The sequence below is a fragment of the Enhydra lutris genome, unplaced genomic scaffold (genome assembly GCF_002288905.1).
Source record: "Enhydra lutris kenyoni isolate GAN:26980312 unplaced genomic scaffold, ASM228890v2 scaffoldscaffold76, whole genome shotgun sequence".
NCBI lineage: Eukaryota > Metazoa > Chordata > Mammalia > Carnivora > Mustelidae > Enhydra > Enhydra lutris.
The window spans coordinates 2537761-2561529 of NW_019154160.1; the positions used below are offsets into that span (position 1 = coordinate 2537761).

Consider the following 23769-nt stretch of genomic DNA (forward strand, 5'->3'; position numbering starts at 1 on the left):
CTTACCGAATTTCTGGAACATTAGGTGCACAGAGTTCCTTCTCCTACAAGATGAGATGCTTGTCAAAAACAGATGGAGAATCAGGACTTATATCAGAGTTAGAGCGATATGATCTAATTCTTATTTTAGGATGCATGAAAGCCTGGATCTTGGAACTGCCCCCATGTTTAATGGGCTAAGAAAATCCATTCATTTTTTTTCCTTAAAAAAGAAAGTGTGTGAACCTGATATGAAGGGCTTAGCCAAGTGGAAATTTGGTCTGTGGTCTGTTTGCATTCATTTCATAACCAAACCCTCAATCTTCTAAGTTCCCTCGTAGAGATGTCTGACATGCCCGAGAAAAAAAAATGTTGAAACTCAGAGTCTCTTCAGAGAGAAGCTGAACTTCCCTATGCATTTCATCAAAAGAATTCCCAAATGCATGTGAAATCTACCATAGAATTGTAGGACGATTAGACAGTTTTATTTCTACCTCGTAAAAATATTTCAAAACCTGTGGGAGTTTTATGAAGCCGGCTCTCATCAGTCCGTATCACTCCCAATCCAGGGGCCCTGGAGACACATCTCCAAGCAATTAGGGATGTCAATTTTGAGGCAAACTGTCACATGGTCTATACTTCATTATCAGTGAGTGATTGTTTAAAACCTTATCTCCCTCCAAATCTTCATATATATATTTTATATATATAAAAATTTGTCATAAAGATATATGTAGGGCATAATATAAATAGGGTATAATATGTATTTTACATATAAATTTATGTATATATAAAGATTTATGTTATATAAAGATATACCTTTATTATACTCACAGATAATATATCTTTATGTAATATAACAATAATTATATAATAATACATAATATCTTTATGTAATATAAATCTCTCTCTCTCTTTCTCTCTCTCTCTATATATATAGTGTCCATGTACATGTGTGTGTTTGTGTCTGTGAGTATAATAAATAAAAGGCATATATAAAATTCAAAATTAATATGTATATGTTTAAAATAGAGAAGTTTACCGACAAAAATCCATTAGGAATCTGAGTCAGTATTTTGCCTCTTCTTTCTTGGTTCTCTTCATGGGAATGAAACTGTACTAATCTTATAGATAAAATACACAGTGAATTTGATAATTTTCTTTCAAAAGCCCTCTTCAGGTCCGTTGCTCTCTTCCTCAAAGTCAGTATTCCTCTATCCCCTAAATAAAGATTAAAATAAAAACATCCCTAAGTGTATTTGTTTTCACTGTATCTCTGACTTGACAAGCTCAGTTCCTTCTAGAAGTGTGGCTGGGATGGCTCCCAGTGCCATGGAAAGCTGCTGTCTGTCCTGCTGTTGGTCTTCCTCAGGGTAGGGCAGTCCTGCCTGTGAGACTGGGCAGAAAGAGAAGCAGGGGTTGGCGATTAGCAAGGGGACAGCCTGGACAGCGATCAGAAATTGAAGAGGAAGGAATAAAACAATGGGACAAAGCCAGTTTATCTTGTTGCGCCCCCCATTAATTTTATAAAATTTTATAAAATTATCCAGAATTTCTTCTTTTACTCACATTATTTATTAGTTTTGTGTGTGTGTGTGTGTGTGTGTGTGTGTGTTAGACTGTGGAGCTGTTAGACAGTAATCTGTTCTATGCAAGAAAAGCATAAGGAAAGCTTTACCAAGCTTCTCTTCCTTCCTTCCTTCCCTTCTAGGCGTGCTTCGGTCTTTGCTCTCCAAAGAAAGATCTGTGCTTTCACGTAAGGTGTGATAAGGAAATGCTAATGTCTCCCTAGTTGTAACTTTGTGTATCCGTGTCAGGAAGTCCTTCCTTACAACACGTGCAGTTCCACCGCTGATGGAGAAGCATAAGCCCTCTCGTTTGACCTTCAGTCAGTGGCACCCAGCTGCCTCTCTTCCCAGTGCAGAGAATTATGGGATGATAAACCGTAAAGGTCCTTTCTCTTCCAGGTATTTCCTCCCAGCTTAACCATTTCCCATTCTTCTATGTCTTCCTGTAATCTTCCCCATGCTTTTGGAGCTGTACCTTTAGAATGACACCCAGCAGTACCCCGCGGTGGCATACCCAGGCCCCTGGAAACATCGCACTCCTCTGTGACTTGTGGCACATTCGCCAGGTTCGATCCTTGTCGCCTTTTGCATCCCAGCTCCTTTCTTGGTCCTCCAGGAGGCTGCCCTGGAGCTCCTCCCAGGTCACTGTGCTGGGCTCTTGCTCTGCTGTGTTACAGCAAGCCCTCCACTAGGCACTTGCCTCAGGACATGTCCAGCGTTGTAGAATGGGGGATTCCTACATGAATGACACAGCCTGCAAAGCCAGGAACTTTTAATTTAGTGATCGTACAAAGAGCATCAACTTTTTTTTATGGAAGGTGTTGAGATAGGCACGTATTTTGCACAATGACCTGCAGAGACATTTAGGGTAGTGGAGTATACACAGCACTGAACTGGGGGCTTCATCTTCATCTTGCCACCTTGGGCAAGTCTTTTCCCTTCTTCCTGTCTTCTTACTTGATCAATAATTTGAATGGTTGAGTCTTGCTCAGCTATGAGATCTCCTCTAAAGCTAAAATAATCTTTCCGGAAGATGGCCTGGTTTTGCAAATTCTGATACCACACATGAAAGAATAACCGATTTTGATATCCAAGTAGCCAAGTACCTATATGTATCCAGCGAGAATGAGAGAGAGAGAGAGAGAGAGTGAAGAATGTGTATCTATCTATATTTATATCTGGATCTGTTGAAAATGAGAGCAAGGTTAAGAACTTGGACTTGAGACTGTTCCCAGGAGAGAGCTGAGGGAGACCCAGGCGGTCTGCCTTTCTGCAATCTGTCAAAGTTCAGGTAAGCCCAGGTTCTAAGATTCAGTTGTGTGATGAGCTGAGGTTGGGCTGCGAAACGTGCAGAGCTGTGCCTGGAATATGGACTCCTGGCCGTCTTTCATCTGACCCTTATTCTGGGAAGGATGTGGATGCCCTTCCGGCATCTCTCTCCTTCATCACCATCTCCTGGTAGAGAAAATATTCATTCCTTCTGTCCTGCCTTCTTGGCCACACTGCTGTCTGTTCGGGTCAGACAGGTTAGCCTGAAGCTATTAGTTATGCTTAAAATAAACCACATGTATGGAAGAGTGAATACAGACGTCTGCCACCAGAAGCTTAAAATAATAGGTGAGAGTTACCTGTCCGTTCAGACAGTGCAGCCTGGGATACTCACGCTGCGTCTTGGTGAGGTCCCATTTGCATCTTGTGGAAGGGTTCCTCTTTCCTTATTTTCTCTCTGGGCTCTAGACACAGGATAAAAGGGATCAACAAAAATCACTGTTCTTTTCACCTTGTGGAGAAGGACTAAATGTCAGTCTTAATTTTTTTAGGAAATGTGGTTTTATTGCAGGTCTTAGTCCTCTCATGTATCTGCCGTGGTCTGAATGTTTGTGTTCCTCCAAAATTCATTAGTTGAAATCCTGGAGTTCAAGGTGATGGTACTAGGAGGTGGGGGGTGTGGGAGGTGCTTAGGTCACGAGCCCTCGTGAATGGGACTGATGCTGTCATCAAGGAAGCTCGAGAAACTCCCCCAGCCCTTCCATGGTATAAGGACACAGCAAGAAGAAGCCAGCTCTGAGGGGAACGTAGGTCTTAGCCAGACACCACATGTGCTGGTGTCTCCATCTTGGACGTCCCAGCCTCCAGAACTGTGAGTGGTACATTTCTGTTCTTTACGAGTCTGATATTTTGTTATAGCAGCCCAATTGGACAGAGAGTAACCACGTAAAGATTATAGTAATAGCAGAGCATTTTATACTGGCTACGCTAAGTACTTTACACATAGTATTTCATACAATATTTACAGTAACCCTAGGGGGTGTGCACTACGTAGTTCTCTTAGATGAAGAAACCCAGGCTTTGTGGCTTGCCCAGTGTCTTAGTGCAAAAAATCAGCAGAGTTGGGACAACAGAGACCATTCTTACCCTACCGTTGCTCGCTGCACAAGTTGGACTTGTAGATACTTAAAAAGATCCATACTGTTCCCCTTCTTAGGTGTGCGTTATATACTCTGCGGTGGGCAAGGCTGTTTCAGATCTCATTGGGTCATTACAACAATACTTCAAGAAAGGTGCCACCGTTATTTCACAGAAGAGGAACGGAGGCATGGAGAAGGGACGGACCTTCCTCAGAATCATTTCTTCCAGGAACTGATGAGCCTAGAATCGCTTTCTGCCTCTGCTTGTGCCCTTGACCTTTTCTCTGCTCCATGCAGTGACAGTTATTTCTGTGGTCACAGTTACTAAATCCATTTCAGCGTGATTCTGCCCCCCCCAGCATTTGCATATTTATGGGCTGCGTATGAAAGGAAAGCCTCTACCTTTACAAAATTGTGAATTAAATATACAGCAGAGGCAAACACGGAGGAGTTAACGGAGGGAAGTAAAATTTTGCAGGGTTTTTCCTTTTGGAAAACTTTTTGTGTTTGTTTTTGTAACAGCCCAATCTGAAGCCCTAGATGGGTGTCCAGAGCAGGGAGCGGAGGAGCGTACGGGAGGATAGAGGAGGGCGTGTCTGTCTACACACAGGGGCCCAAAGAGCCGTGAGCTTGGCCTGTCTAGAAGGCCCTAGAGGGGAAGGACCACATGCTCCTGATTGCTTCTGTGCCATTGAAAGCCCCTCCCTTGACTCACTTGAGCCTCTGCTTCTTGCTGCGGGAGTGCCTAGTGGCCCCCACCACACCCTCACGTGGATCGTCATACCGACGTGCTCTCTTCCTCCCCTGTCCCTGTGTCTGCCCTCCTGACAAGTGCGTACATTGGTGCCTGCCACAGAGCAAAGGGCCAGTGCATGTGTCACAAATGGACTCTTAAGAAAGAAGCTGTTAAACTTAAGAATAACTTTTCTGTTATTGGAGCCGCTGTTTGCAGCAAAAGATGAGTTCGAAGGTCACCTTTCCTCCGAGTCTAATTATGTCGGTGGCACGTCACTGCCTGGCCCACATTTGATCTAAGCTACTTAATTTCTTCACCCTTTTTTCTTGCTGAAAATTCTTTTCCACATAGGTCACAGAGAAGGGACCGATGTAATCATGAAAACTGACCCCTCGCAGTCAGTCACTCACGGACACATGGATATCCTGACATTTGCACCAAATACAGGGGAAAGACAGATGGAAGCTGGCCCCTCGGGAGGCTGTTCCAAGCACGACTGTGGCCAGCAGCTGTCAGATGAGGGACCAAGTCCTACCCATGCCCACAGCTAGCAGAAGTGAAATGTCTTAAGTGTTGAAGAGTTTCAAGGTATACTTTTGATGCGTAGAGGAGGGCTTTAGTCTGGGAAGAGATTCTTACCCTGGGTACTGAAGCATGGGTAGGAGTTCACCAGGGAGAGGGGAATGGAGCAGGGCCAGAGCACAAGAGTACTTTGTGCGGATGGAGCTGTGTGAAGGCAGCGGGGAGGAAGCAGCGTATCTCTATGGATTTGCTGCTGTGTAGGTTGTAAACCTGAGGAATGAGGCTGGGACGTCGGGCAAGGGTCAGGCCCTTACTGGCTTAGGTAGCTTCCTGTGGAGTAGATGTATTTTAGTAGGCAATGAGGAATCCTTGAAAAGATACTGTGTGAAAGGCAGTAATGTGATTCATATGCTTTTTAGGTGAGGAGGACTGTTCCTTTGCCACGTAGAGGACACGTTGGTGGGGGGACTGCGGAGTTGGGGAGCAACGTGGAGATGCAGTCAGTCCTCCTGCTAAGAAGCTGTTAGCAGTAGAACTGGGAAGAGAGAGGCTGTGGAGGCCCGACCCAGTGGGATGCAATGAACGAAGAGAGGGCTGGACCAGGGCAAAAGGATGCAACGGTGACATGTGGGGACCAGCTGATGGGGGCCGTGGGGAGGAAACATCTCAGGAGAGCCGGCTTTCCAGCTCAGAGCACTGGGTGTCAGTCACCACGTAGGGGCTGCATTGGACTCTCTGGTGTCAAAAACCTTAAGAAATGGCCTGGGGTACAGAAGAGTCCCCTTGCAGCCACTCTTGAGTTGTATTGTGTCCCTTTCTAAAGAAAAGGAAAGTAACCTGGTCCTCAGTGATGGTGAGTAACTTAGCCAAGGTCACACAGCCCATCTGTGGCAGGACTCGGGTTAGAATCCAGGTTGACCCAGCTCAAAGCCCACCCTGTGAAGAGGTGCTGCCCCCACAGGGAGGTGCCCCACATGAAGGAAGCCAAGGGGTCCCTTGCAAGGCCACTGACAGAGGGATACAGATAGTCGGGTGGCTTGCCAGGGTAAATAGGGGAAGTGGGCCTTTTTTACTTTTTAAAGACATCAGCAAGGGGCTGCCTGGTGGCTCAGTGGGTTAAGCCTCTGCATTCGGCTTGGGTCATGGTCTCAGGGTCCTGGGATCGAGTCCCGCATCAGGCTCTCTGCTCAGCGGGGAGCCTGCTTCCTCCCCTCTCTCTCTCTCTCTCTCTGCCTGCCTCTCTGTGTACTTGTGATCTCTGTCTGTCAAATAAATAAATAAAATCTTTAAAAAAAAATGACGTCAGCAAAAGCATTTTTATAGGCAGGACAGAAGGAACCAGTGCAAAGAGAGGATTCCACTTCCTCCGACGAGGAGAGGTCAGGGAGTAAGAGGACTTTGTGGGCATGAATGTAGGGCCGGCTTGAGGACCGAGGCAGGGCCCCTCTCCCTTGGACACGGGAAGCCAGCACTTTGTGGAGGGAAACTCGGACGGGAGCAGAGAGGATGGGAGGGTGGGATTTCCCGGCACAGTGATGGGGAAGGCATCTGCAGTCACAAAAGCTGCTGTGACGTGGCACCTTCAGGACGCTGGGAAAGTTAGAGCAGCGCGCTAGGACTTAGGGTGCCAGGCGGAGGCCCCTTGCTCCAGGGGCGTGTATGGAGCCAGTTAGTGTGGCCTCCCCCGGCACCGCGGCCTGCTCCATAGTTGGTCTCATTTTCCTTCCAGATGCTGCCCTTCCAGGCTGCTAGACCCTCGCCCTGGGGGAGATAAAGAAATGCATTTTAATTTCTGCAGATGTGAGGCCCTTGAAAACAAAACCGCTCCCTCTGCCAAGGAGACACTTGCTTTTCCAGCATATGTTAGCGGTCACAAATAGAAGACCCGCTCGGGTGCTTCGTCCATTCGCATATTTCATTTTAAGCCTCGTGAACATTCCCTGCATCTCTGATGAAACACCTGGTGAGTTAAAGGATCAAAACCTTCAGAGAAAAGCCTCACAGTCCTGTACGAGATTCAGCTCTCAGAAGGCACTGGTAGATTCTGTTGATGGTCACGGAAAGGCTGCACATATCACAGGTTTCTGTGTGTAGGAAACCATGTTGGTGTTGGAGGGTGTGCCAAGTATGGGTGGACAGTTGCGGGGTCCTGGGCCTCCCCACCCCCCGGACTGCTCACAGTGGGGACGCGTACTGTCAGCCCTTTTCTCCCTTCCACTCCAAGCACAGTGTGTTGATCTCTGGCGTCTGTGCTGCTATCACGTTAAGCTCTTTTCATTTCAAACGGTTTTCCTCTTTCTTTGGGGACTGTCTAATTTGGACCGAGTTTCTTCAGTCCCCATTTGATCTCTAATGCCGCGTTTATGTGTCTTATAACTTTTAAACCATTGATTCAATAAACACTAGGAAACACATTTCTTATCATTATCATTATAATGAATTCAGGGGAGGCAACACATGTTTAATGTTACATCTTATAAATCCTAAACTTAATTTCAGAAAAGAGTAAGTAAAAATATTCTCCGGAAAGATTAATTAAATAGACTCATAAATATGTACAATTAGTTTGTGATGCCCCTACCCCTGTCCTATCCTGTGTCAAAGTCAGTGTTTGTAAGACAAGGGAGACAAGAGCAAAAATGAACTGTTGGGACCTCATCAAGATAAAAATCTCTTTGCATAGCAGAGGAGACAGTCAACAAAATCAAAAAACAGTCCACAGAATGGGAGAAGATATTTGCAAATGTCTTATCAGAAAAAGGTCTAGTATCCAAAATCTATAAAGAACTTCTCAAACTCAACACCCAGGAAACAAAGAACCCGGTGAAGAATTGGGCAGAAGACATGAACAGAGATTTCTCCAAAGACATATAAATGGCCAACAGACCCATGAAAAAGTGCTCAACATCACTCAGCATCAGGGAAATGCAAATCACAACCGTAATGAGATGCCACCTCACACCTGGCAGAATGGGTAAAATTAACAACTCAAGAAACGACAGATGTTGGCAAGGATGCGGAGAAAGGGGAACCCTCCCACACTGTTGGTGGGAACACAGGCTGGTGCAGCCACTCTGGAAAACAGTATGGAGGTTCCTCAGAAAGTTGAAAATAGAGCTACCCTATGACCCAGCAATCACACTACTGGGTATTTACTCCAAAGGTACAAATGTAGTGATCCGAAGGGGCACCCTTACCCCAGTGTTTATAGCAGCAATGTCCACAATCGCCAAACAGTGGAAGGAGCCCAGAGGTCCATCGACTGATCCATAGATAAGGAAGATGTATTGTATATACACAATGGAATATCACTGAACAAGCAAAAGGGATGAAATCTTACGTTTGCGACAATGTGGGTGGCACTGGTGGGTAGTACGCTAAGTGCGGTAAGTTAGAGAATGACAAATGCCGTACGATTTCACTCGTATGTGGAATTTAAGAAACAAAACAGAGGGTTGTAGGGGGAAGAAGGGAAAAATAAAAGAAGATGAAATCAGAGAGGGAGACAAACCATAAGAGACTTTTAACTATAAGAAACAAACAGGGTTGCTGGAGGGGTGGGGGAGGGGACGGGGTAACTGGGCACATGATGTCATGAGCACTGGGAGTTACATGTAGCTACAAATCACTGACCTCTGCATCTGAAATTAATAACATACTCTATGTTAATTAATTGAACTTAAATAAAATAACATTTAAAATGTAAAAAAAGCAATGTTTGTGCACGTATAGGCAAGGTTTCCGTGCGACCGTCAGGTGCTGGTATGTCCATTGGCAGGAGTGACCACAGCACACCACGTGCGTCCGGCGGGAACTTGGGGCTGCACGCTCAGTGTTTCACAGGTGGTGACCCTGACGTTTTGCACCGCCATTTGCAATGACCTGGTATCTGATGTCTTTTCCCCAGGAGCCGTGGAGCTCACAGCACATCCCGGCGCTGTTCTCAGCCTTCTGTGGCCTCTTGGTTGCGTTTTCCTATCACCTGAGCAGGCAGAGCAGTGACCCCTCTGTACTCCTGTGAGTAACACGCGCACAGCCAGGCCCAGGTCCCACCACCCCGCCTTGTCACGGAGTGGGGAGTTGGACTCTCGCCGCTCACCTAGCCAGCCGCCATGGAGGGTAGGAGAAAGGCAGCCTGGACCCGACACTGAGGAAAATCAGGGGTCAACTTCCAGCACACATGTCCCCTTTGCTCTGCTGCTTTTGGAGTAAAATGCACAGGGCCGGGAGTAGAGGCTGCTAGACTTCCCCGTGGATGAACTGTGTGGGCAGCTCCCATCTCAACAAGCGTCCTTTTGGTGTCCCTTAAGCAGCATCACCAGGTGATTTTTTTTGAGGACCTGACCCTGGTATCTCTGAAAGGTTTGTGTCTTGTTCCGTTGCTTCGGGTTCCCAACATGGTGGGGCTCTCTCGGTTCAAAGTGAAGTTGGCGCCTACATTTCAAAGGTATTTAATAACCGTCTTCGGTCACTTCAAATATACTTTCCTATCTTTTTTTTAATCTTGTCTTTTGGATCTTTGAGAAATACGCCCTTTGGAAGTGGAAATGCTTCATGGGATACGAGAGTTTCTGATATCAACCTATCGATTGTGATCAGATAATCAATCAGCTCATGTAATTTTTCCCAATTTAGGGAATATTTGGATGGCCCTAACTCTTTGTGGGCCAGAGAAAACCAGCATTTTACGCTGCCCATGTGCAGCAAAATGAAAGGCACAGAAAAGGGACAAAAGTTAAATATGGTTTGCACAGTTTTTCCTCTCAAATATTTTTGCTGAAGTGTTGCATTTTGCTGCCATTTTTTTTTTTTTTTTTTTTTTTTTGGTGAGGCCGAAGGCTGGTGGACTGATGAAACAGAGAGTCTCTGTGAGCTTAGCTGCTGGCAGTCAGGGTACCCATACCCCGGACTTGACTCTCTCGAGGAGGGAATCTGAGAATCCAAACGGGATATTTGTGATGACTTGACCTGTACCTCTTTTCCTTTATTATGAATTGGTTAAAGGAGAGAGCCCCCGCTGTTGTCATTTGGGAGTGGAAGGTTCAGGAGAGGTGGTTTACTCAAACATTGTAATACCCACGTACTTTGAATAGTAACAGCTGTGCGTTTGCTCCTTTTCAGGTCCTTTATTCCCTGTAAATTGCTTCCTAAATTTTTACACCCGAGCCTGGAAGAGCTGGCTGCGGACCCTCTCCCCAAGAAGATGCAGGAGTCTGTGGTGAGATACTTGTGTTGTATGACGCATGTAAGGGTTTTGCTCAACGTGGCGTGGAGTCTTGTGGGCAAAGCTCAGGTCCTCAGTAGGGCTCCCCCAGCCAGGAAGGAGTCACCAGTGCGGGAAGAGGGGCCTTGTCTTAGTCTGCAGCCCACAGGACACGGGGACCGTGGAGCTGCCTGGAGGGTGTGGCCCCTTCTCCAGCCTCTCGGAGGCTGATGGCTGTGCCTGCTGCGGGCTCCCCCTGGGTCCTCAGAGGATGGAGGTTGCTTGGCTGCTCCAGTGAAACAAGGTCACTCCACTCCGCCCCCTGCTGGCAGCAAGCGGCAGGCCAGTGTGTACCAGTCTGAGCCGCTCAGACAAACCTTCCGCCAAGCTTGTTCTTGATGTGCTCCCGGCAGCCCCTCCACCTTTCTGGCCTCAGCCTGAAGCTGAGCTCCCCGTACTCTGCCCACATTCAAGGCTGACCTTTGCACAGCCTTCGTTAGGAGCCCTTGGGTTTTAAGACTTAACATCTGGGATGTGGGAGATGGGAGCCGTGACACTGGTTGAAGCCTACGAAGGGAAAAGGAAAGAGTAAAAGAAGGAAGAAGGAACAGAACACAAAGACTGTTAGAAGAAGGTTGCTCTTTCTTTGTCCACTAGGACAATGGCTTGGGGCGGTTTCAGAAGGCCTTGGAGCAGGGGTTGCCTCTTTGGTATCAACTCCCAAACATTATTCTTTTGAAAAGTAAGTGCTCCTTGATGATGTACCCTCCCAGTCATGTGCGTGTTGAGCTTGCAGAGAATGGACTGCTGTCTCGCAGGCATGCTTGTCCTGTGTTTTTATTAGGAAGAGCAGACCAACAGAACAGCAGTTAATGACCCAAGGATCGCACGCTCCTCCAGCCTGGAACGGCCTCTCTGTCCGGCTTGGTCTCCACGGTGCCAGCATCCAACACGTACTACATCACATTGAATTTAGACAAGTTAAACTGCAGTCCGCAATTTTAAGACAATGTGCAGGACTCAGTCAACATGATAATAGTGTAAAAAATTCAGACTCAGCTGCCAGTGCCTTTGAATGCGGCTGGAGGGGGAGCTGGAGGTTGAAGGGCCTTTTTTGCCACCACCAAGGAACCAAAGGGAGGTCGCTATGAATAAGGGCGTGGATCATGAATTTTAAAAGCAGCAGTGTGTTTGCAGAGCAGGGCAGTAGGTGAACCTTTGGGGCTGATATGATGGCAGCTAAAAAGGGTGGAAAACATTTGACATTGAAGCACAGATAGCACCAGCAACCTGATCTCTAAAGTTGACGCCCTGAGACTCGACAATGTTAAACTGACACTCCTGGGTCAGTTTCTCTAAAAGCCAGGGAATGGCCTGATGTCAACACGAAAGTTCTCCCGTGGAAGTCTGAGAAAAACTGTTCTCCCCAGATGCTCCTTGATTTCATGAATGATGAAGATGCCTTCTGATTTATTGCATTGAAGAATGATGTACGGATAGCAATGAAATCGACAAGCAATTTGCTTGGCAGATGCTGCTGGCGCTTCCTTAGGATGAGTCACTGTGGTGGGCGAGGCGTCGCCTTAGTGAGTTTTCATCACGTGGACATGCTTTGTGTAATGCAGAGCACACAGCTGGTAGGGGATCTAATGTGATGTGTGTGTTCTTTGCGCTGCAAAGTCTTCTGGTCTAATAGTAATATTTTAACAGGACTGCCAGATTCAGCTTTTAGAGTTTGGTGCAGAAAACCTTTTGTGCTCAGTGCGATTACAAGGTTTCCCTTCTTGTCTCTGATTTTCTTTCTCTCTCTCTTTTTTCTGAAAGTTCTTAAAGGACTCATACTTCGTATGTGTGGTCCCCTAACGAGCCTCCTTAAGTCGGTTTCCAGCCCTTCCTCCTGTTCCAATGCGTTCGGCCTGCAACGGGGCCTGGGAACCTGCATGTTTACAAGACTGTCACCACAGACTGAGCTTTGAGGAACCTCGATCTAGAAATAGAGGTGCCCAGCACTCCCATCTGTGGGCCTATACATGCCCTATGTGCAGTGCCAGCTACGCACTCAGTTCATTACCAACATGCTATAGTTAACAGCAATGTCAACTTTCCGCTCCTGGCTCAGTTTCCGCTTATCCCCTGGCCTTAGGAGCCTGGTCTTCCTGTTTCTGTCCTCACCCATCCTCACCAGTCTCTACCCTCTTCACCCATTCGTCTATGTTACTTCCATTGTATCTTTTTCTCAGTTCCTAGAAACAAAAAATAGACAGAACAGCAAAACAAACAGCCTCATTTTTGGCTATACAATTCAAACAGCTTCTTGTTAACCATTGGTTGAATCATCTGGGTTTTTCGGGGGCCGTGCTGTCTAGATCTGCTGCGTTGTGCAGTGTGGGACCAAGGCTTCTTCAGCTTCTTTTTAGGGTGAGAACATGAAGTACTACATAAGATGTCACAATGGATTTAAAATGTTCAATGTGCCAAGCGCCAGTTGATTAGTTAAATGTGTCTAGAATTACCAATAAAATAGGGAACCAAAACATTAACGTTATTGAATATTATTTTGGAAGTTCTGGCTCGTGTTAAGTCCTAAAAGAAAAAAAAATGTAGATTACGTTATTGTATACATGTGGAATGCACAGAAAAGTTCATTAAAATCAATTATGATCAATATGAGAATTCACTAATACCCTTAGAGACAAGGAAATTTAGAAAAGCAAGAGCATTCTAACACATCAGAAATAACCTTAGGAAATATAATGAAAACATGATCTTACTGACAATGTCAACAAAATATATGCATTGATAATAGGAATGATTTTAACAAGTAGTGTCAGAAATGAAGGAAACCACAGCAGCTTATTAAAATGTAAATGAAGTTCCCAATAAGCGGTGATATATAGACATAACCGGATTTGGGGTAGGAAGGTTGAGATTTATTAAATGACAATTCTTTCTAATAAATTTATAGGTTTAATATTATTCAAAACAGTTCCAGAGGAATTATATTCACAATTTGGGAAATTATTCTAAGGTTCATTTAGAAGAATAGCCATTAATAATAGTTTTTTTTTAAAAATCTGAAAAAGAAGAATAAGAAAGAGGAACTTAGCACTTGGGGATTTAAGAGTATATTATAAAGATTGAGTAATCAGAAAAAAAAAATATGAGACACATCCAAGACCACAGAATGGGATTAGTAAACCAGTAAAACACAGAAAGGAGGCCAATTATTAATATAAATGTATTATGTGAAAATTAAATGTCACAATCAAGAATGGATTAATCAATGTATGGTGTCGAGGTCATTGCTAACAGTGGGAGGGAGAAACGAATTCTATGTACCGATCTGTCACCAGACACCAATGTAAGTTAGAAAGACAAAGATCAAATGAGACTTTTCCATCTCTGATTCTATGGCAAACTGAATTATTATAACCAAACTCTCTCCTGATTAAAACTGAAAATTCTGAATAAAATGCAAAAAAAAAGTCCTTAGGTGTGAGAAAAAACTGACAAAAGGATAAGGAATTATTAAGTCAAAGTTTAAGTGAACAGGGGAACCAGGAGGAAGCAGAGCAGGAAGCTTCTTTTGCCTCAAGGGCGTGTGCCCAGCAGGGGGGACCCTGAGCCTCAGTTGTCAGCCCTCAAGCTGCGGGGGAAGGGGGAGTAAGAAACCAAAGCCCAAGGCTGCCAAGGCCAGTGTGCGATGGGAGACCCTGTGCTCATGGGGCTGGATCCCTGAAGCGCCCACCCTCGGAGGGATGATGAACCCGAAGAAATCCCTCCGGTTCCCAGTGCCATGGGAATGCAGGCAGACGGACCTCGGTGTGGAGCGGACCTCGGTGTGGAGCGGAACAATGGAACCTTGGAGGTGTTGTGATCTGCCTCAGGTTTTCAGTCCCAGTTCTAACACCTGCATGGCACAAAACCCCTAAATTTATGACTAGAGATTGAACTGGCCGCAAACTGGAAAAGGCACCTCATGGCAAAACCAAATATCTGCTCCTCCTAGGTCTCCAGCGTTTCCCAAACCAGTTTTCTAAGGAAAATGAGCAGCTCTCAATAAGAAAAAAAAAAAAAAAAAAAAAAATTAACTGCATAAGGAAACAAGGAACCAGTAGAAATAGGTCTTCAAGTACTTCACATACTGGAACTATCAGACACAGATTTTATTTTATTTATTTATTTTTAAAGATTTTATTTATTTGAGAGAGCATGAGTGTTGGGGGCGGGGGGGGGCAGAGTGCAGAGGGAGAAGCAGGCTCCCTGCTGAGCAAGGAGCTCGATCCCAGGACCCTGAGATCATGACCAGAGCCAAAGGCAGCCACTTAGCTGACTGAGCCACCCAGGTGCCCCTAGACACGTATTTTAAAAGAACTATACCTACTTTGTTTAACGGAATGAAAAGTAAAACTTATAGACAATAGAAAATAATAAAATGATACAGTATGTTTGAAAGAGAACCAAATAGACCTTCCTAACCAAAAAACAAACCAGAAAATGAAGCAGCTGAACAAAACAAAACACACACACGCACACACACACACACACACACACACACACACACACACACACAGGGACACATGTATGGAAGATTAGACACCCCTGATGAGAGAATTAGTGAACTAAAAGAAGAAAGTATCCAGGGATGTAACACTGCAGACAAACAATTAAGAAATACAAAATAAAGATGAAGACATGTGAAAGAAAGAAGACCTGGCATAAAACTAATCAGAATTTCAGAGAAGTGGGGGGCGAGAGAGACCAGCACATCATCGATGTCTGATGAGATCCTATCTGAGAATTTTCCAGAAGTGATGAAAGGCTCCGATCTGGAGATTCAAGCATCCCAGTGAAAGACAAGCAGAGTAAAATGTAAGAATCCACAGGGGACAAGCCATAGTGAGACTGCAGACACCAAGGACAGAGACCATGCTAAAGCAGTCAAACTGAACAGATTCCATTCAAATGCATGACAAACAAAATCTCCCTTATCACAATCAATTATAGAAGGCAGAAGTCTGATGTATTTAATGTTCTGTTAAAAAAAAGTAACTGCCAAGGTAGAATTCTGGGCCCAGTGAAAATATCTTTCAAAGCAGGACAAAATGAAAATATTTTAGGCAAAAGGAAGCTGAGAGACTCACTAAATGTAATGCTGAGACCATTCTACAGATGGTCTCAGATGGAAAGTCTAATTTGCATGAAAGCGCGAAGAGAACTTTAAACAAACGTTAAATGTATAAAACCATAAGAAGAGAATAACCTACAACTTTGGCTGGAAGGAGAAGTGGACCCAAGACTTAAAAATTCTTAGTAATGTCCAGGAGACAAATAAAGGTACGGATTAGCTCAAAACCATGGTAAGTGAAGGATGCATGTTGGAATGTTTAGTGTAACTGCTCGAGGAGTAGAAACGCAGCACGTAACTTCCTACTCTGTACAGAGGGAGAAACGGGATGATAAAAAAGAGTTCTTCATCAGTAACAAAACATTATAGGACTCCTGTGTGGCACTTCCAGATGGGTTATACAACCAACTGAGATGAGAAAACCTGAAAGTGCTTAGAATCCTAATAAAGGAAGTTATCTTCAGGATAACTCTAAGGTAGGAAAGACTTTTTCAAACAAGAAAAAAGAAAATGGAAGTTCATTACAATTATGGACTTTGATTTGTCAAATAATAACCAAAAAAGAGTATTAAAAATAATACACAGACTGGGAAATGATTTTTTAAATATATATAGTAGAGAAAGCACTACTATAAAGCAGTAGGTGATGAAAATTGCTATCAGTCGATAAGAAAGCCAGGTATCTCAATTAAAAATGGTCAAAATACACTTCACAAGGGAGGAAATAAAAACACCCCAAACCATGAATACACGTGTGAACTAATTAATAATCAGGAAACTCTACACTGAAACCACACCGAGTTACCATTTCATACTTCCTAGACTAACCGAAAATGAAAAAAGTTTTCATAATACTAACTGTAGAGCAAGGGAATTCTTATGTACTGTTGGTGGTAGTATCAATTAGTGTTTCTGTTTGGGAAACAATTAGGTATCATAAAGTTGAAGACACACAGTACACCCAGCAGTTCTGTTCCTGGATACTTACCCTGGAGCAAATCTTGCACATTTGTACCAGAATACACATATGAGATTGTTCCTCATCTCGTTTATTCATAAGGGCCCTAAGCTGGAGCCGTTGGAAATGGCATCAGCAGTGGAATGTGTAGTACACAGTGTTGCTTACTGGACGTGCACGCAATGGCAGGGATGAGTCTTAGCCACGTAATGTTGAACAAAGGAAGCAGGACACATCTGGTGCCATCTGTTGGGTGAAAATAGGCCAGCCAAACTGCTTACCTTGTGTACACAAGGAGCAAATCATTCTTGTTCAAAGAGTAAGAAACTTACTTTCACCACAGTCCAGGAAGTTGATATGGAGCCCCCAAGAGGGGAAAGAAGAAGACTTTGTGATCAGGGAGCCAGATAAGGGATTTTTTGGGTACTAGAAAGCTAGATTTCTTGAATCAGTTGATAGTTACTGAGGTATTCACGTTATAATTATTTTTTAAATTGTACATACATATTTTAAGCACTTTCTTATATGTCTGGCCCACAATTTTAACAATTTAAAAGAAATTTTCAAAAAAGTATGAAATAAAATCAGACATTTATTCACATACTAGAAAGGGGATAATTTTCCAGGCTTGGAATCTATAAAATGAAAATAAATAAAACACTCACACATACACACACAGTTAGATGTGAGTACATAAAACTTTTAAACGTCTATAGGTTTAAAGGCAATAAAATTAAATAATTTGTTAAAATATTCGTTGCAAATTTGGCAAAGTTAAATATCTTTCTTATACTAACAACTCACAGTTTAATTTTCAAAACGCTAATCAAATGATATATATATGTATATATATTTCATTTAGAGATAAAATAGTCACAAGTAATTGTGGAAATTATATTTAACCCTACTTTTACAGAAAGAAATGTAAATTAAATTTAGATGGCTTTTTTTTTTTTTAGGGAGAGAAAGCATTTATGTGCATGACTGGGGGTGATGGGCAAAGGGAAAGAATCTCAAGCAGGCCCCACACCCAGCATGGAGCCCAACCCAGGGCTCCATCTCACAACCTTGATATCCTGACATGAGCTGAAATCAAGAGTCAGAAGCTTAACCAACTAAGCCACCCAGGTGCCCCAGATGGCATTCTTTCTTGTCCACTCAGTCAGCACAGAGTAAAATAATGATATTGCCAACTGGGACAAGATGAGATTTCTTAGATAGTGTTTATATTTGTGTAAATTAGTAGAATCATCTGTGAAAGCATAATTTGTCAAGAATTATAAACCTATATTCATAATCTATAATATAGTAAGTTGATTTGTCAGAGTTGTTCTAGAGAACGAACTTAAAATAGGAAAAAAAGATTTAGGTGCATAAAGATCATGATTGCAGCATAATTCATCATGGTAAAACGTGGGAAACAATCTAATAACCTAGCGGTCAGGAAACGCTTGCCTAAACATGGCACATTCAGTTTCATTCGTGAAATTAATGTTTCGCCTTTCCACTACGGCCCTGTTTGTATGTGTATGTGTGTGTGTGTTTATGGCATCACAAGATAAAAAATTCATTTGTCATTAAGTGACTATTAGTAAGTCTTACAATAATATACATACAGATAGTGCTTACAAAAGAAAGTACAGTTAGGGGCGCCTGGGTGGCTCAGTGGGTTAAGCCTCTGCCTTCGGCTCAGGTCATGATCCCAGGGTCCTGCGATCGAGCCCCACATCGGGCTCTCTGCTCTGCAGGGAGCCTGCTTCCTCCTCTCTCTCTCTGCCTGCCTCTCTGCCTACTTGTGATCTCTGTCTGTCAAATAAATAAATAAAATCTTAAAAAAAAAAAAAGAAAGTATAGTTGAAAAATGTATAAAATTGCATGTAAACTATGATCAGACCTTTATAAAATATGCACAGATAATCCCACACACATCATGATGGCAGCTAGATCCATGCCTCAGCACTCTCAGGCAAGAATACTGGCCCAGAAAGCATAAAAATGCTAATGCTGTTAGTGTCAGGATATAATGATCACGAATGATCTATTTCCTTTCTTCTCTGTGTTGTAGAGGGCTGCAATATTATGTTATCCTATAATGGAAACATTTATTCATACTACAAAAATTGCAGAGACCTAAATTTGCATTTTGCTCAGATACTTTGTACACTGATTTTTGCAATACCTAACATCCTGTGGTTCACTTTTAAGACTTAGGATATTTATCAAAATGAAGCGAAGATTCTAAACCTGTTGTTTAAATAAGTAATTCAACAGACTTGGAGTTATTAGCCTCCAAGCACGTGGAGGAAGAAAGGGAACACCAGCAATTCTCCTTACGTATAACAAAACTGAAAGTAAAACCTCAGACATTCTTACGTCTTTCAGTAACAGAGATGTATAATATATATTAAAATCATCAAAGTCATTTAATTAGAAAACCAAAATTATAAATCTTTACAGTATTAAAGGCTGTTTTTACAGGACACAAGAAAAGTCTCTGAAGTCTGGGTGTTTTCAAGATTGCTTTTAAAAAGATAATATTATCACGTTTGTTATATGGTACTGCATTTAAGACACTCAATTCAATACACAAGAAAAAGAAAGGTTTGTAAGAATAGTAGTTGTGGGGCTTCTGGGTGGCTCAGTGGTTAAGCGTCTGCCTTTGGCTCAGGTCATGATCCCAGGGGTCCTGGCATCGAGCCACACATGGGGCTCCCTGCTCGGCAGGAAGTCTGCTTCTCCCTCTCCCTCTGTTCTTCTCCCCTGTTTGTTCTCTCTCTTCCTTCCTCAAATAAATAAATAAATCTTTAAAAAAATTAACACTAGCTTGAAAATCTCAATAATTACCTTTTGCCATCACATTTGGTGATAAATCTTTTCAAAACTTTTGTCTATTTGCAGCTGAGAATGGGGATGGAGAGAAATTGTTTGACTTCTTTTCATTGATTTCTAAAGTTCCTTTTTCTTATTTTTAAATTTTAAAAATTTAAACTTATTTTGAACTTATTTTTTAATTTTAAATGTATTTTCTTATTTTAATGTTCTTTATATGTTAATATAGATAGAAGTTCTTTGTTGGGTATATATTTTGCAATTATTTTTCTCAGTCCCTGGCTTGCCTTTTCATTTTGTAACAATGTATTTTTGAAGAGAAAAATGTTTAAAATTTTCATGAACTCCAATTTAATGACTTCTTTTCTTTTAAAATTCCACATTTTAATGTTCTATTTAAGAAAGCTTTGCCAAACCCAAGCTCACTAAGATTTCCCCTTAAGCTTTCTTTGATAAATCAATAGTTTAAGTTCGGTTTATAATGCACATTGAGTTAAGTAAGTTTCATATGTGACATGAAGGAAATGTCAAGGTTTCTTTGTTGCTGTTTTGTTTTTTTGTAGATAGCTATCCAGTTAGTTGTTCAGTTCCATTTGCTGAAAAATTATCTTCCCCTCATTTAGGGGAAAGCTGTCATTTCACCTTGGCACTTTTGTTTAAAATCCATTGACTGTATATATTTCGGTCTGAGCTCTTTTTTCTGTCCTCCTGATCTAGATATATTTTTGCTCCAATACCATCAATTCATAATTCCTACAGATTTATCATAAGCCTTGAAATCAGATATTATATATCTTCCAAGTTAGTTCTTCCTTTTCAAAGTTGTTTTTACCTTTTCTCAGACTGTTGCATTTCCAAGTAATTTTTGAACTAGCTTAGCAATTTGTACAAAAAAGTCCTATTAGGATTTGATTAGGATTCCACTGGATCTGTATATCAGTTTGGTAAGAATTGACTTCTTAGTAATACTGACTGAATCTTCAAATCCATGAACATGGTATGTCTCTCCATTTATTTCTTTAGTTTCTTTCAGCAGGTTTTTGTAGTTTTGAATGTACAGGTCTTGTACATTTTTGTCAAAGTTATCCCTAAGTATTTTATATTTTTTATGCTATTATAAGTGGTATTTTAAAAACTAAGTGTGTGAAATTATGGTCCCCATCATTAGTCATTGGAAGATGCAAATTAAAGCCATAATTAGCACTACATCAAGGTTTCTCAGCCTCACACTGTTGATATCCTGAGCTTCATAATTCTTCAGGTCAGGGACTGTCCTGTGCATTGTAGGACATTTAGCTGCATCCCTGGCCTCTGCCCACCAGATGCCAAGGTCACTTTCCCTCTTCCTGAAATATAGTAGTCAGAAATGTCTCGGGACATTGCCAGATGTTCCTGAGGAGGTAAAATTGTCCCTTTCTGAGAACTGTGACAGCACTACACAACCCTGGAATGGCTAAAATAAAGATTACTGACTATACGAAGGGTAGGCAAGGGTATGGAGTAATTGGAACTCTCACACACTGCCAGTGAGAATGCAAAAAGGTTACAATGACTTTGGGAAGCCGTGTGGCAGTTTCTTTTCCTTTCTTTTTTTAAAAAGATTTTATTTATTTATTTATGGGGGGGTAGGGAGGGAGAGCACAAGGAGGCAGAGAGATAGGCAGACTGAGAGGGAGAAGACTCCCCACTGAGCAGAGAGCCAGACATGGGATTCAATCCCAGGTCCCTGGGATCACAGCCCAAGACCAAAGGCAGCTGCTTAACTGACTGAGCCACCCAGGCACCCCTGTGTGGCAGTTTCTTAAGAAGTTAAGTATAAACCCACTATGTGTTCCAACCATTCTACTAAAAGCATTTACAAAGAGAAATGAGAGCACATGTCCGGAGACATGGCCATGAATATTCATAGCTTTATTTGTAATCACCAAAAACTGGAAAGATCTCGAATGTCTACCCACAGCTGTGTGCACACAAAGGAATATTACACAGCCATAAACAGCGGTGGCCTATTCATACAGACAACAACCTGGATTACTCTCAGAATAATTACACTGAGTGATTGAAGCCAGATCAGAGAAGGATACATTTTCTACAATTCCACTTACATCCTATTCTAGGGAATGAGATAAACCATCGTGATGGTGCCTATCAGTGGTTTCCTGTGGACAGAGGAGACAAGGGGGCATAGGTTAGGGAAGGTCAGGGGAGGAAACTTGGGGGCATGATGGCTGTGCTACTTACCCTAATTATGATTATGGATTTCATGGGGATGTTCATATGTCAAAACTCACCAAGTGGTATTCTTTATACACATGCAGGGTTTTGTATGTCAGGCATATCTCCCTAGACCTGCTTTAAAAATACAATACAGAAAAGAAAGGGGCAGGAGGAACATTTGAATAAAAAAAGGCCCTGCAATCATTTGTATTTACAACGGATACTCATGACACTGACAAAAATCAGTGGAATTCCCGTATGTCATCCAACTGTGAAAAAAATAACAATCGCCAGAGCTCATTCTCCCTCTTGCTTTAAGGAACCCAGAAATGTAACCCTCCTCTCCCCAGAAGTTGCCCTGATGGCCCACTTTGCCTTAGGCAGGATTCCAATTAGAATATTTGAGAAAATGTTTATCTTCCCTTCTGGGTTAGCAGTCAGTAGTTTTTAAATGACATAAAACCATGTCAGTAAGAAATAGGAAGGAAAAGTTAACTTCTCTTCACGGCCTAAAGATTCAATGAGTTATACAGATCTTTCCTTCAGGAAAGTCTGGCCTTTTCTAAATCTTTGGAATGAAAGGATACGTGAATTTTGGCCATTCATTAATAGTAAATTTCTGGTGAAAACCTTGTGATCACAAAAATTTTATAGATTCAGAATGAAAAAAAAAAAAAAAAAAAAACCAATGATTTTCCCTGCTCAAAAATCAGGGAAATTCTTAACCACTTTTTAGCCATATTATTTATACCATTACAAAGAATAAATCTAGAAGTTAGTTTATCACTGTATGATTCTTCCCATATTCAATACCTGTATGTGAATTATAGAACAACTTTAGCAGATAATTGGTAAATGGACATTGAGAATATATCTCTTCATTGTATTATTATTTTTAAAAGATTTTATTTATTTGAGAGTGAGAGTGTATGTATGTGCACACACACGCATGAGGTGGGGAGGGGCAGGGGGGAGAGAAGAGGGAGGGAGAGGGAGAGAGATGATCTTAAGCAGAGTCCCTGCTGAGTGTGGAGCCTGATGTGGGCTTGATCCCAACCCTGAGATCATGACCTGAGCTGAAATCAGCAGTTGGATGCTTAAGCAACTGGGCCACCTAGGTGCCCCTCTTCACTGTATTATTAATTACTTTTACCAGGAGGGTTGATTTTTTTCATCATATGGCTCCAGGTTCATTATTACTCCATTTAAGCTGTCTTTCTGATTTCTTCCCATCACTTTGGGTGCTAATTCACTCAGAAAGCCAGCAGCACGACTTGCAAGAATGCCACATTTTAATTTTAAAAACAAGAAAAAAAAATGCAGGGAGACAGATGTACACAGCTATCATTTTCTGGCAGAGAACATTCAAAACAATGATTTAAAAGGCACTATTCCCTTTCAGTATGAGATATTGATATATTTATAGCGATGGCTTCAGAGTTTTCCGGTGCGTGGTACCTTAAAATGTTCAATAATTGTGTACTGCAGCGAGTTGGCCTCTGTAGAAAGAAAAAATGTGATGGTCCCTTGTGTCTCTTTAAGATCTACCAGCCAGCACTTTTGTGCTGGATTTGCACGAACAGGCCATCCTCCCTATAATATTCATGCAGTATTAATAACATTCTTTGGTCTAACATTGTTTTGTTTTCCCCCAGCCCCCGCTTACACCGCAATTTTATGTGATGGAAAATTATTAGCAACTTACTGACATTTTCATTTTCTGCATACATGTCCATGATACATGATTTAAATGATTTGGAAGTGGCCTTTATCCAATCTGACTGGGGAATTAAACTGTGAAATCTTCTGGTCCAAAGAAATAAGTGAATGTGTAAGAGGCTTCTGTTTGGCAAACAGCCTGCATGTAAGCTCTACTGAAGCCAAGATGAACACTTTACCCTCCTTTACCAGACCATGGGCTCTTGTATCTGATCTGTGTTCGTAGAGAAGAACCTTATGCCTTTTATACGCATAGAAAACTTGTTTCCTGCTGTAGCTAGCAGGTGCAGGCCGACCTCGCCCTGTGCATTCCCCTTTCCCCACCCTTTGCCTTGTTCTCACGGATGGCCCATCCCATATGTGCCCCTGGGAGCACATCAGGTAAGTGATACGCCGGGACAGTAGGGTATCCAGAGTCAGTATCCTGTTCCCTGACTTGACCGGTGACTACAGAGTTACTGAGAGAACAAAGAAGGGCAGACTTTACAGCTGGTTCTCTCTTT

At 42.5% G+C, this 23769-nt stretch overlaps 1 protein-coding gene across 1 annotated transcript in view; it reads left to right on the forward strand.

The window, feature by feature from the left end:
* The window catches only part of LOC111160500 (pecanex homolog 2), a 275016-nt gene that overhangs the window by 114950 nt on the left and 136297 nt on the right, over positions 1–23769 (forward strand). The window contains exons 16-17 of the mRNA XM_022523646.1: positions 9120–9229; positions 10334–10430. Coding sequence (XP_022379354.1) covers positions 9120–9229; positions 10334–10430 — 207 coding nt within the window. The remainder of the gene's footprint in view (positions 1–9119; positions 9230–10333; positions 10431–23769) is intronic.